The 13,060-nt window shown below is 33.0% G+C and overlaps 1 protein-coding gene across 1 annotated transcript in view; it reads right to left on the reverse strand.

Annotated features, from left to right (window-relative positions):
* Window positions 1-273: 273 nt before the first annotated feature.
* ndl (serine protease nudel) overlaps window positions 274-13,060 on the reverse strand; it is a 215,943-nt gene continuing 203,156 nt past the window's right edge. Inside the window, exons 47-58 of the mRNA XM_080171787.1 lie at window positions 11,649-11,735; window positions 11,082-11,142; window positions 10,684-10,727; window positions 9,169-9,246; window positions 8,491-8,551; window positions 7,932-8,002; window positions 7,272-7,330; window positions 3,649-3,685; window positions 3,132-3,204; window positions 2,422-2,538; window positions 471-578; window positions 274-418 (exon numbers count right to left, since the gene is read on the reverse strand). Coding sequence (XP_080027913.1) covers window positions 480-578; window positions 2,422-2,538; window positions 3,132-3,204; window positions 3,649-3,685; window positions 7,272-7,330; window positions 7,932-8,002; window positions 8,491-8,551; window positions 9,169-9,246; window positions 10,684-10,727; window positions 11,082-11,142; window positions 11,649-11,735 — 787 coding nt within the window. The 3' untranslated portion in view covers window positions 274-418; window positions 471-479. The remainder of the gene's footprint in view (window positions 419-470; window positions 579-2,421; window positions 2,539-3,131; window positions 3,205-3,648; window positions 3,686-7,271; window positions 7,331-7,931; window positions 8,003-8,490; window positions 8,552-9,168; window positions 9,247-10,683; window positions 10,728-11,081; window positions 11,143-11,648; window positions 11,736-13,060) is intronic.

Genomic DNA, 13,060 nt, shown 5'->3' on the forward strand with positions numbered 1-13,060 from the left:
ATATAAAGAAGATATTCATTGGTCATAAGAAAAAGAATATATATAGTAAAATCACGAAACCCTAACATTTTGATATGTACTTAAATGTGTCTATTAGTCTGACCGACAGACTGACGGACTAAGTTATATACTAGCTTGATGCTTTTAAATGTGGGGAAACTTCACATAAGAGGCCCAAATAGCAGCATAAAAATAACATTTCACTCATGACGTTACGTACGGTTAAACGGACAGACTTAGTTACAGAGTAGCTTCATTACAAAAAAGAATTAATAAAATTTCTAAAACATATATTAACAATTTATACATAAATAAATAAAACTGGTAAAAAATGCATATCATTAGTAAAACAGCTAGTGTATAACTAGATTATGTCCATGACTGAGCTGTCATGTTTTATCGCAGCTACAGTACAACCAGATTATGTCTATGACTGAGCTGCCATATTTTAGCGCAGTTTTTATACAACTAGATTATGTCTATGACTGAGCTGCCATGTTGTTGCAGACAATATAAATAGTTTTGCAAGGTTCGCTCTTCTCTTTGGTCTCTAGGTATCCGATGTCAACTAAATTCTCCTGAAATTTTTATAAGTTACTCCACAATGTTTACTAACTCTGAAAGAAGCCGACCGGTTAAAAACTTAAAAGATGCAAAAAAGTTCTCTCTATTCCCCCCCCCCCCAACAAAAAAATAAAAAAACTTTTTTCATATGAGGAGACCAAAGGACATTGAAAGAAGGTGTATCAACTTTTTTTTTATAGCTAGCCGGTTCTTTTAGTAAGTAGTAGATGTAAAATTTTTCATAGAATTCAGATATGCAATCGTTTTTTTTGTAGACCTCTTATTTTTTAAGTAATTTAAGTTTTTTAAAAAAATAATTAAGTCGGTTTTAAGGTACTAAAACGCAACAAAATAAAAGAAGAAAATGGCCAGTAAGAACAAAAATAGTAAGATCTTTAATTTGACACCTTACTTTTAAAATTCTGTTGAGTAATTATTGAAAAAATCATTTTTTTAACCTCGGTTTAATAAAAACTTTAGACCTAAATATTTTCTCAAACAGACATAAAAAACATGGGTTCATATATACCTTTAGAATCAGAAAAATATTACGAATCCATTGTAAGCAAAATTGAAAAAAAGTAAAAAAATAAAAAAATAATCAAATGGCCAATTATATTTTTTGTTCAGGCAACACTATTGTCTTCCCTTTTTTACCCCCTCTTTACCCCCTTCCCATTTTTATACTCAATTAAAGAATTAAGACGTTGCCTGTACAATATAATATGATATTTTCATATAATTCCTTTTATTGTAGTTTATATACTATATTGTAAACTTTTTTTTCAATTTTGCTTACAATGGATTCGTAATATTTTTCTGATTCTAAAGGTATATATGAACCCATATTTTTTTACCTGTGAAATGATAAAATTAAGTTCAGAGTTTTTATTCTCGTGGGTTTAAAAAAATCGATTTTTTCAATAATTACCTGACAGAATTGAAAAAGTAAGGTGTCAAATTAAAGATCTTACTATTTTTGTTCATAATGGCCATTTTCTTTTTTTTTTTGTTGCATTTTAGTACCTTAAAATCGACTAAATTTTTTTTTTTTAAACTTAAATTACTTAAAAAATAAGAGGTCTACAAAAAAACCGATTGCATATCTGAATTCTATGAAAAATTTTACATCTACTACTTACTAAAAGAACCAGCTAGCTATAAAAAAAAAAGTTGATACACCTTCTTTAGACTTTTCCATTTGCTCATAAAATGGATACAGAATATACGTGGATATTATGACAGGGGAAAAATTGTAATCAATTTAGGTTGCTAACATGGAACTTAGTTCATTCAACCCGTAGGAAGGAGTGAAAAAGGAGTTTTGTTGATTTAGTTAGCCCACTGTGACTTTATTAGAGATCATGAAAATCTGATGTAACATCACATGTTATAATAAATCCACTAAAAGGCCAACAAAAATTAATGTAAAATTAAGGCCAAGGAAAATTAATGTAGCTGCAATAAAATCAATAAAAGTTTAATCCCAATAACAAGGTTTAATTTACAATTTTGCATCAGATTACTTAATGCACACTTGACATGGGTATTCTTATTAGATATCTGATTTAATGATTTTACCAAAGCATTTAATGTGCATAGGCATTTTTACTGTGCAGCATATTGAAGGACGTCCAAGGGAGGGGGTAAAGTGGGGATTACAAAAATTTTCCCTGATTACAAATTTTTTGTGATGGCAAGGGTAAAAAACTGCCTTGGATATGACGGTGAAAATAATATGTATGTGATAAAACAGTAGAAAAAAGTGCAATCAAGATTTTTTAAAGAAAAGAAAACAAGACAGACACAGATGAATTAAAGAGTAGCTACTACATTATTAAACCTAACAAAACTTACCTGCTTATCTGGAAATTTTGGTGCGCTGAAGTACATGTCACCATAGCTTAATTCTTTACATAGAGCGGTGCCCATTTTATCCTCCCATTCTGTAGTACAGTAAATGTACCATTTCCCCTGAACATAAAAAATATGTATATACCTATAACATTTACTATACCACAATATAGTTTAAAAGATGTAAGTCAATATTTATGAATAAAAATGAGTTCATTTTATCTCTCAACATACAATAAGTATACAATCTACCCTGAAAAAATGAAAAAAGCAGCTATTTCAATATCAAATAATGTATAGAAGTAAGATTTTTTTTGTCTGAAGCTCAATAACTAATGAAGAGTTATCCTTTTAAGGGAAGCTTCACATAGGACATAAAGTTTTATGCTATTTTGTTTATAGGTTTAACCCTTTGGGTGATTTAGGCTATTTTTTGACCCCCTCCTTTTAATAATAAGCCAATCGATGCTAGAGGCGCAGCCGCAATTATCAAATAAGGAAGTTGCAGCACTTTCAGGTTTTGTTACTTAATAAAAGTAGCATATCCGCCTTTTTTAAATTTATGAAATATTGATTAAGTATACATATTAGGTTCCCACCCTGTAGTGCAGTAAATATAATAAATTACTGTAAAAAAACGTAGGCAATTCAGTTTTAATTTTAGTTTCCGGACGGTCGGTTGTTCCATATGCTTGTCGGTCAGACAGGTTTACCTTAATTCTAATCTGTAAATCTCCGAATGAACTCTTGACAGGTAGTATAGAGGAAGAATTTAGCACAGATTTACTAAAACATAATTCATTAGTTACAAGCAAGGAAAATTATTTTGGAAAATTTAGAGGTCCAACATGTTCCAAGGAGAAGAACTCAGAGACGTACTATCATTTTTTTCGGGGGGGGGGGGGGGGGGGTAGGGGGGGGGTGGAGGGGGGCATTGAATGACTGGATACAAGAGAAATTATGATGAATATCAGATAGTTTATTTCTGTACCTTGCATTGAGGTATTGGTCTAACCCTTTCTCTAGTTATTTTTCGCATCGTATTATGTATAGCTTTATGCGGATATTAAAAAGAAATATATCGATTATTATTGGTAGATATTATTTTATATTTATATTCGTAAAAACATTCTGTTATACAATATTATACAATTATTACATGATGGATGAAAACAGGTCCTAATCCAGCTTATAATGATCGGTTTCGAAGCCATACTGGAAAATTCTTACCTGCCCAAATTTATGCACATTGTATGTTCTTCATCAATTCCTATTATTATGATAAACTTAAAAATAAGATGTTTTACATTGCTAGAACAATCTACAAAAAAATAATCCCAGATTAATTTGTTTAATTAGAAAATAAATTTAAGAACACCATTTTTTTTACAGGGGGGGAGGGGCCGGGGCGACTTAAAGGTTAAAGATTTATTTAAGTATCTTTATAGTGTACTCAAAGCATGTTTACACCTACTATCCATTGTTCATCCTTGTTATTTTTACAATTTTACAACACATGTCAATAAAATAAGGATGACAACATCCGTAAAAGCGAAGCTCTGAAATGGAAGGACGAACAAACATTAACACTTGTTGAGTGTCAGAACTGAATAAACTGAATATTAATGCACATGTCAATGCAAAATTATAGGTAAATTTGTTGCAAAACTGATTAAATACATGTTACTGTTTAAGGACATACTGACTTTTTTAGGACTTGATTATAGAGATGCTATGCTTATAACACTCTGCCTTGTTGTAATAGGAATCCGTATACAAAAAATGAGATAAATCGGATAATTTTAAGTTTTAACATAGGTACAAAAAATCAACATGTTTAAAATGGACGTACGGACTGGTAATGATTACAGTGTTGCTACGCTTTCTAAATCGTACCTAACTACTACAGGAACCATTATGCAGTTTAAAATCGATAGGACAATTCTAACATGCCTAAATTAACAAAAAAAAGATATATGTCTCGGACGAACGGACGGACCGACCCTAATTATAGAAAAGCTTTGCTTTTCAAAAGTGACTGAGGAATATTTTTGTTGGAGAAAAAAAAACTAGAGAGGGAGAATATAAAAGTATGTCCAATAAAATTTGTTGAGGAATCTTTATGATAAAATATAGATTCTAGAGACCACACACAAACTTGGGACATGAAACTATTTTCTAACAGTCATAATCTATGTAGAAATAAAGTGCTATTATTAAAGTAAAGTAATAGAGAGGGTATGAACAATTTGTAACTTTGCCCATAGGGCAGGGATCCTGTCCCAATTTTGTGTTAGGTCTCTGTAATCAGCTAATAGCATCGAAAATATCAACACAGCAGAGTTCTAAAAAGAACGAAAAGCAATTTGCTAGCAGACGAAAAGGGTCTCCACCATATGGGCCAGGTAGTTGTCTGCATTATACATCTTTACTTATTATATACTTATTAGGCAATTTGTGTGTTAAAAACGGTGTAAATTAAAAATATTGCTTATGTACTTATTAAGATAATTAAAAACTACCTTTGAAACCTAGAAAAATTAAAATTTCTTAAAATCTATTCGTAAAATGCCCTAATTGTGATTTTATGGTTACCATATAATGAAAATTAAAAATGCACAAATATTATATTAAGGGGGGGGGGGGAAGTTTGTACACTTATAGGAAATGAAATTCAGTACCAAAGATTGGGAGGGCCGTGTGGGCTTGTTTTAAAAGTTATCAACCTAATTCTTTTTGTAGGCTCTCTTATATGACTGGATATACACGTATTTCTTTGAAAATTGAATTTTGGCACTTTCCTTCTAGGGGCTTCTGGAGCAATAGACCACCCAAAACACTAAAAATATGAGTTCTGACCTTATTTTTAAAGATATCAACCTGATTTTTTTTATAATACTTTTTTAACATAACCGAATCAACAAACCATTACAGATTTCATTTTGGGACTTTCCTTCTAGGGGCTTGTGGAGCAATAGACCCCCTAAAACACTAAAAATATGAGTTCTGACCTTATTTTTAAAGACATCAACCTGATTTTTTAAATAATACTTTTTAACATAACCGAATCAAAGAACCATTACTGATTTAATTTTTGGACTTTCCTTCCTTTCCTTCTATTTTTTTATTCCTTCTATCAGTTTGATATATTTAAAAATAAGCTCAGAACTCATATTTTTAGTGTTGGGGTCTTTTGCTCCACAAGCACCTAGAAAGAGAGTCCTAAAATGAAATCTGTAATAGTTCGTAGATTCGTTTATGTTAAATTAATATCTTTATAAAAAAGATCAGGTTGATATCTTTAAAAATAAGCTCAGAAATCATATTTTTAGTGTTTTGGGGGGTCTTGCTCCACAAGCCCCTAGAAGGAAAGTCCAAAAATGAAATCTGTAATGGTTTCTTCAATCGGTTATGTTGAAAAAGTATTATTTTTAAAAAATCAAGTAGATATCTTTAAAAATAAGCACAGAACTCATATGTTTAGTGTTTTTTGGGGTCTTTTGCTCCACAAGGCCCTAGAAGGGAAGTCCCAAAATGAAATATGTAATGGTTCGTTGATTCAGTTATGTTAAAAAAGTATTATTAAAAAAATCAGGTTGATATCTTTAAAAATAAGGTAAGAACTCATATTTTTAGTGTTTTGGGGGGTCTATTGCTCCACAAGCCCCTAGAAGGAAAGTCCCAAAATGAAATCTGTAATGGTTCGTTGATTCGGTTATGTTAAAAAAGTATTATAAAAAAAAATCAGGTTGATATCTTTAAAAATAAGGTCAGAACTCATATTTTTAGTGTTTTGAGGGGTCTATTGCTCCACAAGCCCCTAGAAGGAAAGTCCCAAAATGAAATCCGTAATGGTTTCTTCAATCAGTTATGTTGAAAAAGTATTATTTTTAAAAAATCAGGTAGATATCTTTAAAAATAAGCACAGAACTCATATTTTTAGTGTTTTTTGGGGTCTTTTGCTCCACAAGGCCCTAGAAGGAAAGTCCCAAAATGAAATCTGTAATGGTTTGTTGATTCGGTTATGTTAAAAAAGTAATATAAAAAAAATCAGGTTGATATCTTTATAAATAAGGTCAGAACTCACATTTTTAGTGTTTTGGGGGGGTCTATTGCTCCACTAGGCCCTAGAAGGAAAGTCCAAAAATGAAATCTGTAATGGTTCGTTGATTTGGTTATGTTAAAAAAGCCCCTAGAAGGAAAGTGCCGAAATTCAATTTTCAAAGAAATACGTGTATATCCAGTCATATAAGAGAGCCTACAAAAAGAATTAGGTTGATAACTTTAAAAACAAGCCCACACGGCCCTTCCAATCTTTGGTACTGAATTTCATTTCCTATAAGTGTACAAACTCCCCCCCCCCCCCTTAGTATTTTGAAATTACATGACAGACAATATGATTTTATTCAATTTAAAACAATACATGTATATGGAAAAATTATCCCTATAAAATTGTAATAAATCTAAACTAATGGTATCCTGCTCAATACTCAAGAATCATGAATCCTTTCCCTGACAAAAAATAGGAAAGATTTGGTAAACGTTTAAGATATTAAAAGGGACAATTTCACCTCATTATTTGATATTATTATAATCAATTAATTTTAGAATCTAAAATAAATTATGATTTTATTAAATAATGTTACACTTACATTATACATAATATGAATTTTTTAGCAATCATGATGATAACAGATATATCTGTAGTATAGATGGATATGCAGATAACTACCTTCTCCCTTTCCAGGCAAGTTTTATCTGCTAGCAAATTGTTTTCTACTACTTGGCTATGTTTATATTTTCGACACTATTGGTTGATCTCCAAAGACTGGTTTTTGTTAAAATTTTTATGTTTCCTGAGTAACAATGTTTTCTTCCATCACATAGATTCTCCATTGGCTGGCAATAAGGACTAAAATAAAAGTAAAATAATACCTACTATAATTTTATTTTTAATATTTAAATTTAACCTAAAATAAGAATCACTAAATCTTTCACGCAAATTTTTATATTTTTCAAAATCTATATCTTGTACCATATATGGCTGTGCGACCGACGACAAAGAAAATTACTTACTGGATTTTCCTTGGTACAAGGAATATTAACAAAAACATCAGCTATCTATCTTGAATAACAACTGAGAAAAATAAAATTCCCGCATAGCGTTACGGACTGGCAGACAATTTAATTATAGAGTAGATTCGCTACTAAAAATAGGTATTATCATTTTTGGATACTTTAAAATAGGATTTAAGCAAAGGTAGTGATTATGATCCTTCTTAAGTAAAAATTAATTGTGGTCATAGTCAAATGCTTTACTTATATCAAAATACAATTTTATTTTAACTGTCTGAAATAGACTTAACAAATAACTGATAAGTCATTCTCGCAGCTGGCTAATGCATGATGATACCTTCTATCCACCCCCTTGACCCTCTCTTCCTACTGTCAGTTTCATTAAAGTCAAGAATAACCTCTCTCCCCACCTGTTAAAATGTAAAGAATATACTTACAAATCATTCTCATCATTTGACAAATCTTTACACAGAAAATAATCTTTCGGGCATCCACATAGGGTAGGATCCTGCAATAGTTATTTATGGCATCGTATTATTGACAGCTTTCCGCAGATATCACAAATGATTTTTTTTTAGATCAAAATTAGGTCCGGGCTACAAATTTATGATACTATTTTGATATTCGTGGAACGTTGTCTGTATTATAAAACTAACATGAATTTTCAGTATGGCTCAGAAACGGTTCAAATCCAGCGAAAATTAAATTGTTTCAAAGTCAAACTGGAAAAAATTATTATAAAATTGTTGTTTGCTAATATGCGTACGTTTGTGGCAATATAAATGGCCTAGTGTTTAAAATAAGAGGAAAAGAAGAGTTGAATATGTAATAAAATATCAAGAAATTGTATATTAAAAAAAGACTTGCTATAGATGAGTAGTATCGCCAAGAAAATATCAAGATAAAAACTGAAATACAGCGCCAATAAGAATTTTTTAAATATAGAGATACTTGATTTGAAATAAGATAGTTTCAAAAAGAAAAACTGCGACTTGCCTCATCTTTTCCGTCTTGACAATCATAGTAATTGTTACACACTTTGTTTGGGTTGGTAAACCTATACAGATAAAGCATAAACCGAGTGAGTTCTCGTTTTTAGGGAAGCCTCACGGAGATAACAGGATGTTTTTAGGCTATTTACATTCAGAATTAGACCTTATGATGGTTTTAGGCTATTTACATTTAGAATGAAGCCTTAGGATGTTTTTATGCTATTTTTATGTCCTTCACTAATCCTTCGAATACAAAGCCCATAAATGCTAGGGGCGTAACTGTCTTTGAATATTAATCTTAAGCTTGATCTATTAACAATTAAGTATCTCAGTCTACTAGATGACTCAAAACAATAAAGTACAATGACCAATAAATGTACAAGTTTGAGATGCATAATTAAGACAACTACCTGTCAAAAGTTGTTGATACCCTTTACGCGTACTAGCAAATTACTTTCTGTTCTTTTTTAGGGACTGTGTTAATATATCGGTCGCTATTAGCTGATTTCAAAGACCCAATACAAAATTGGGACAGGGCAGAATTACATAAATCTCATGCCCACTCTATTCTTTTACTTAAAATCCATGACCTATTAATTGATCAAGGATTAAACTAAAGGGATGATGTGGTAAGTGAAAGTCTGATGCTTTAAATAGCTAACACCTAATGTTAAAAACTTACTGTAATTTTGCCAAACAAGTATCACATTGAGGTTTTTCATCAGAATTATCTCCACAATCATTCACCCCATCACAAAACCTATATTTATAAATAATATTATTCACACCAAAATTGTAAATTATACCCAAAGCATAACTATAAACACCTTCTCTAATTTGTTGGTTTAAAACCTTTGGGCATTTTGATTAAATCAAACTATTTTCAACATACAATTTTAACCTCCACACAGGATTAATTGAATCCTACGTTGGGGGTTTATATTAAGGGGTTTTTTTTTAATGCAACCATCTCGTAATCAATGATTAAATGGCACTTAGATTTCGAATTTCGATCTGAAATTGTGCATGAATAATCCTTGGTAGGTCTATTTTCCCTAAATCGAACAAAAGTTGGAAAATAACGGCTAACGGCTGGCGGCTTAGCTGTTTTCCCATTTTTTTGCTATCTTAAGAGCATATTAGTCACGAAACCTATATCCACATAATACTTTATCTTGCTCTAAAACCTTATCAAACGGTTCTAGCCGGTAGCTGTTGGTACTAGAAATTTTAAAAACTGTTATTGCTATCATTTAACATGAATTTGTGGTATTCGGCGACCCTGAGCCATGTTGTATGGCAACCCTGACCTCGGTTCGGAGGAGGGCCGAGGGCCCTCCCCCGAGTAACGGGGGAATGGGTCCACCTGACCCCTCCCCATGCTTTAAAACTGATTATAGATTTGACAGCCGCATTATGGCTAATCTGCATTGTTTGGTTCCCCACCCCTTTCCAGGGATGGGGGATAATTGTTGTCTATTTTGATTAATGTATGTATAGTTATATTGACTTTGATTTAGTATTAATTATTCCAATCTGTGTATTTATTATTTGTTGTATTATAAATCAGTAACCTTTAGACTCTGAATAAAGTAACATCTGAATAGATTCTGTTTGTTATTTGGTGATAGCTAGAGAAGCCCAGTTTCTCTATAATTATACGTGTCCACGTCTGTCCGCACTGCTGTAGTCATTTGAACTTGGGTAACGGCCATTAAACCGAGGCGGTTACCTACCACAAATTAAACCAAAAATATGTTTTAAAAAGTTGATTTCTACGTAATTAATGATGAATTTGCCCTGAAAATAGGCAAAAAACGGCTAAACAGCTGAGCCGCCAGCCGTTACTTTTCCAACTTTTTGTTCGATTTTGGGAAAATAGACCTACCAAGGATTATTCATGCACAATTTCAGATCGAAATTCGAATTTTAAGTGCCATTTAATCATTGATTACGAGATGGTTGCATTAAACCCCCCCCCCCCTTTATTTTTCATTGTCTTGTCCCTTAAGATCTCTGTAAAACCCTCATCTATTTTATAACAATTTGCAATCTTATTACAAATAACAAGAATATTATAATAATAAAAAAGGAAAACTATGACTTAAATACCTACCTTAATTGTCAACTTAAGCAATTTTATTTTACCTAAAAACTTTTAATTTACACAATTTAAAAAGGATAATAAAATGCTTACTTGCTTTCGGGAATACAGATGTTGTTATCACATTTTCCATGCAACTAAATTAAAACAATAACAAGATTGACGATGCCCATAAATTACGAAAATCATAAATGAGACAAACAAAAGAACATTTACAAAAATAGTCAAAACTCTTTTAATATAAAATACTATAAAGTCTGAAAAAAAGGCCAATAGGACTATGGGAGGAATGTGATTATTTTTCACAGCTGACCCATACGAATTACATGCATTATAAAACTTACTTGGTCCGTCAGTCTATCGGTCATGCTTCTAAAGACCTGTTTATAAATATTCTCTATACTACAAACTAGGCTCTAATCTTCAGGGAATATACCTACTGGTCCTGTGGTGGTTTTAAGCTATTTTCTTGATAATTAAAGATGACTTACCAAAGGACAAGCACATGAGGTATCATTGATTTGTTTGCATTTGGGAAATGGCATTTCAAAACTGAAAAATAGTAAGAGATAAAAAGAGGTACATGCATGTCTTGTAAGTTTTCGGAAACTTGTTAACGAAAGAGGATCGTTTATCCAGTATGCAATGTGTTTGCGCTTGGCTGGTTCGGGGTTTATGGAAAACCAAAAACGATGAACAATATTTGTCAAAAAATATAGAATGTTTTGTTGAAAAATTAATTCACTTATTTGAAAGGTATCTTTAAATGGTAGAAATTTGAGTGTATTTACACAATGGCTACTTATCAAGAGGCCACGCTTCAAAATGGATAATTGGGAGCTTTAAAACCAATTAAAAATAAGGGGGGGGGATTTTTTATTTATGATTAACCCCTGTGGGACTACCTAGTACCCAACATAACCTAACGTGACCTCAAGTAACAAAAAAAAACCGATAAAATTACCACACTTTATAATTTCAATTTAAAAAAAAATAAAGGGGTGAGGGTTTCATTGTTCTAAGGTATCTTTGTATTAAAGATCCTGCAATTTGCTTACCTACACTTCTTTTCATCACTACCATCCGCACAATCCCACTGTCCGTCACAGACCTGTTCAGCTGTCAAACAGTTTCCCCTTCTACACCTGAAAACAATAAAATATTTCTCATTGCACTATAACCATGACAAATACAGTGACATCAATTTTAATTGCAAGTTACATCGAATGTTGTTGACCTAGGAATCCTCATTGCAAAATTCATGTTTCGCTACATTTCCAAAGGGGACTATCCACGAACGAGAACAAGTGATTCTAAGCACCTTCCAGCATTGATCTATAGAATTTTTTTTAGTTAATATGTGGTATTCGGCAACCGTGAGCCATGCCTATGGCACCCCTGACCGGGGTTCGGGGAAGGGCCAACGGCCCTCCCCCGAGCCCTGGGGAAGGGGTCTGCCGACCCCCTCCCTATGTCTAAAATTAATGATTGAATCTGACAAGCTTTATTATGGTTAAAACTGTATTGTTAATTCCCCCCACCCTTTCCAGGGATGGGGGATCATTATTGCCCAAACTGACTATTGTATATGTATTATAATGCTTTTATGTTATGATTATTTATTCCTATCTGTGTAGTTATTGTTTGTTGTATATAGCTTTAGTACTCTTTAGACCTTCAATAAAGTGACAACTGAAATAGATGTTGATTATTATTTAGGGAATGCTAGAGAAGCGTAGCTTCTCTATAGTAAGGTGTCCACGTCTGTCACACTGCCGTAATCTAATTGAACTCCGGTGTCTGCCATTTATCCTCGGCGGATACCACAACTTTTGGTGACAGCTGTGTGAGATTACGGCAAACCACAAGTGTAGAGCAGACGCGCAGCTGAGGCTAAGGTACTCCCAGCAGTGAAACTGGCAAAACTGACACAAGCAACCTGAATTACCCACCCTGGATAGCAAGGTCTAACTCTGCATCCGGCAGTTGTGGAAGTGAAACAGCGAAACTTGACGAAGAACCGCGAGAAGCGCCGACATCTAACGGAGAATTGAGCGCTCAAAGGGCTGAAACAGGCCTGCGGACTGGCTGAAACAAGCCAAATAAGTGCAAATGGCTGAAAATAGGCCAACCTTACTGCAAGAGATAGCAGGATCCAAACCAGCGGCGCTAGCAGGACGGGACATTCCCTGCCGCCATCAGCCGGATTTGGATCAGCAGCGCTAGCAGGACGGGACATTCCCTGCCGCCGATAGGCTGAAACACGCCACATAACTGCGAGCTGCGAGCCAACATACGAGTGTAGTGCACCAAAGCAGAGAAAACTACATCAACTCCAAGTATCCCTGAGAGGCTACAACGCAGCCACCCATCTAGAAAATCAGATATTATATCACATTGTAGGGATTACCACCCTGGTGTGATGGTTAAACAATAGATTTATGAGCAAAGATTGGCAAACAATTTGTTG

Source organism: Acartia tonsa, chromosome 9 (assembly GCF_053477335.1).
Source record: "Acartia tonsa isolate MP-2025a chromosome 9, ASM5347733v1, whole genome shotgun sequence".
Taxonomy (NCBI): domain Eukaryota; kingdom Metazoa; phylum Arthropoda; class Copepoda; order Calanoida; family Acartiidae; genus Acartia; species Acartia tonsa.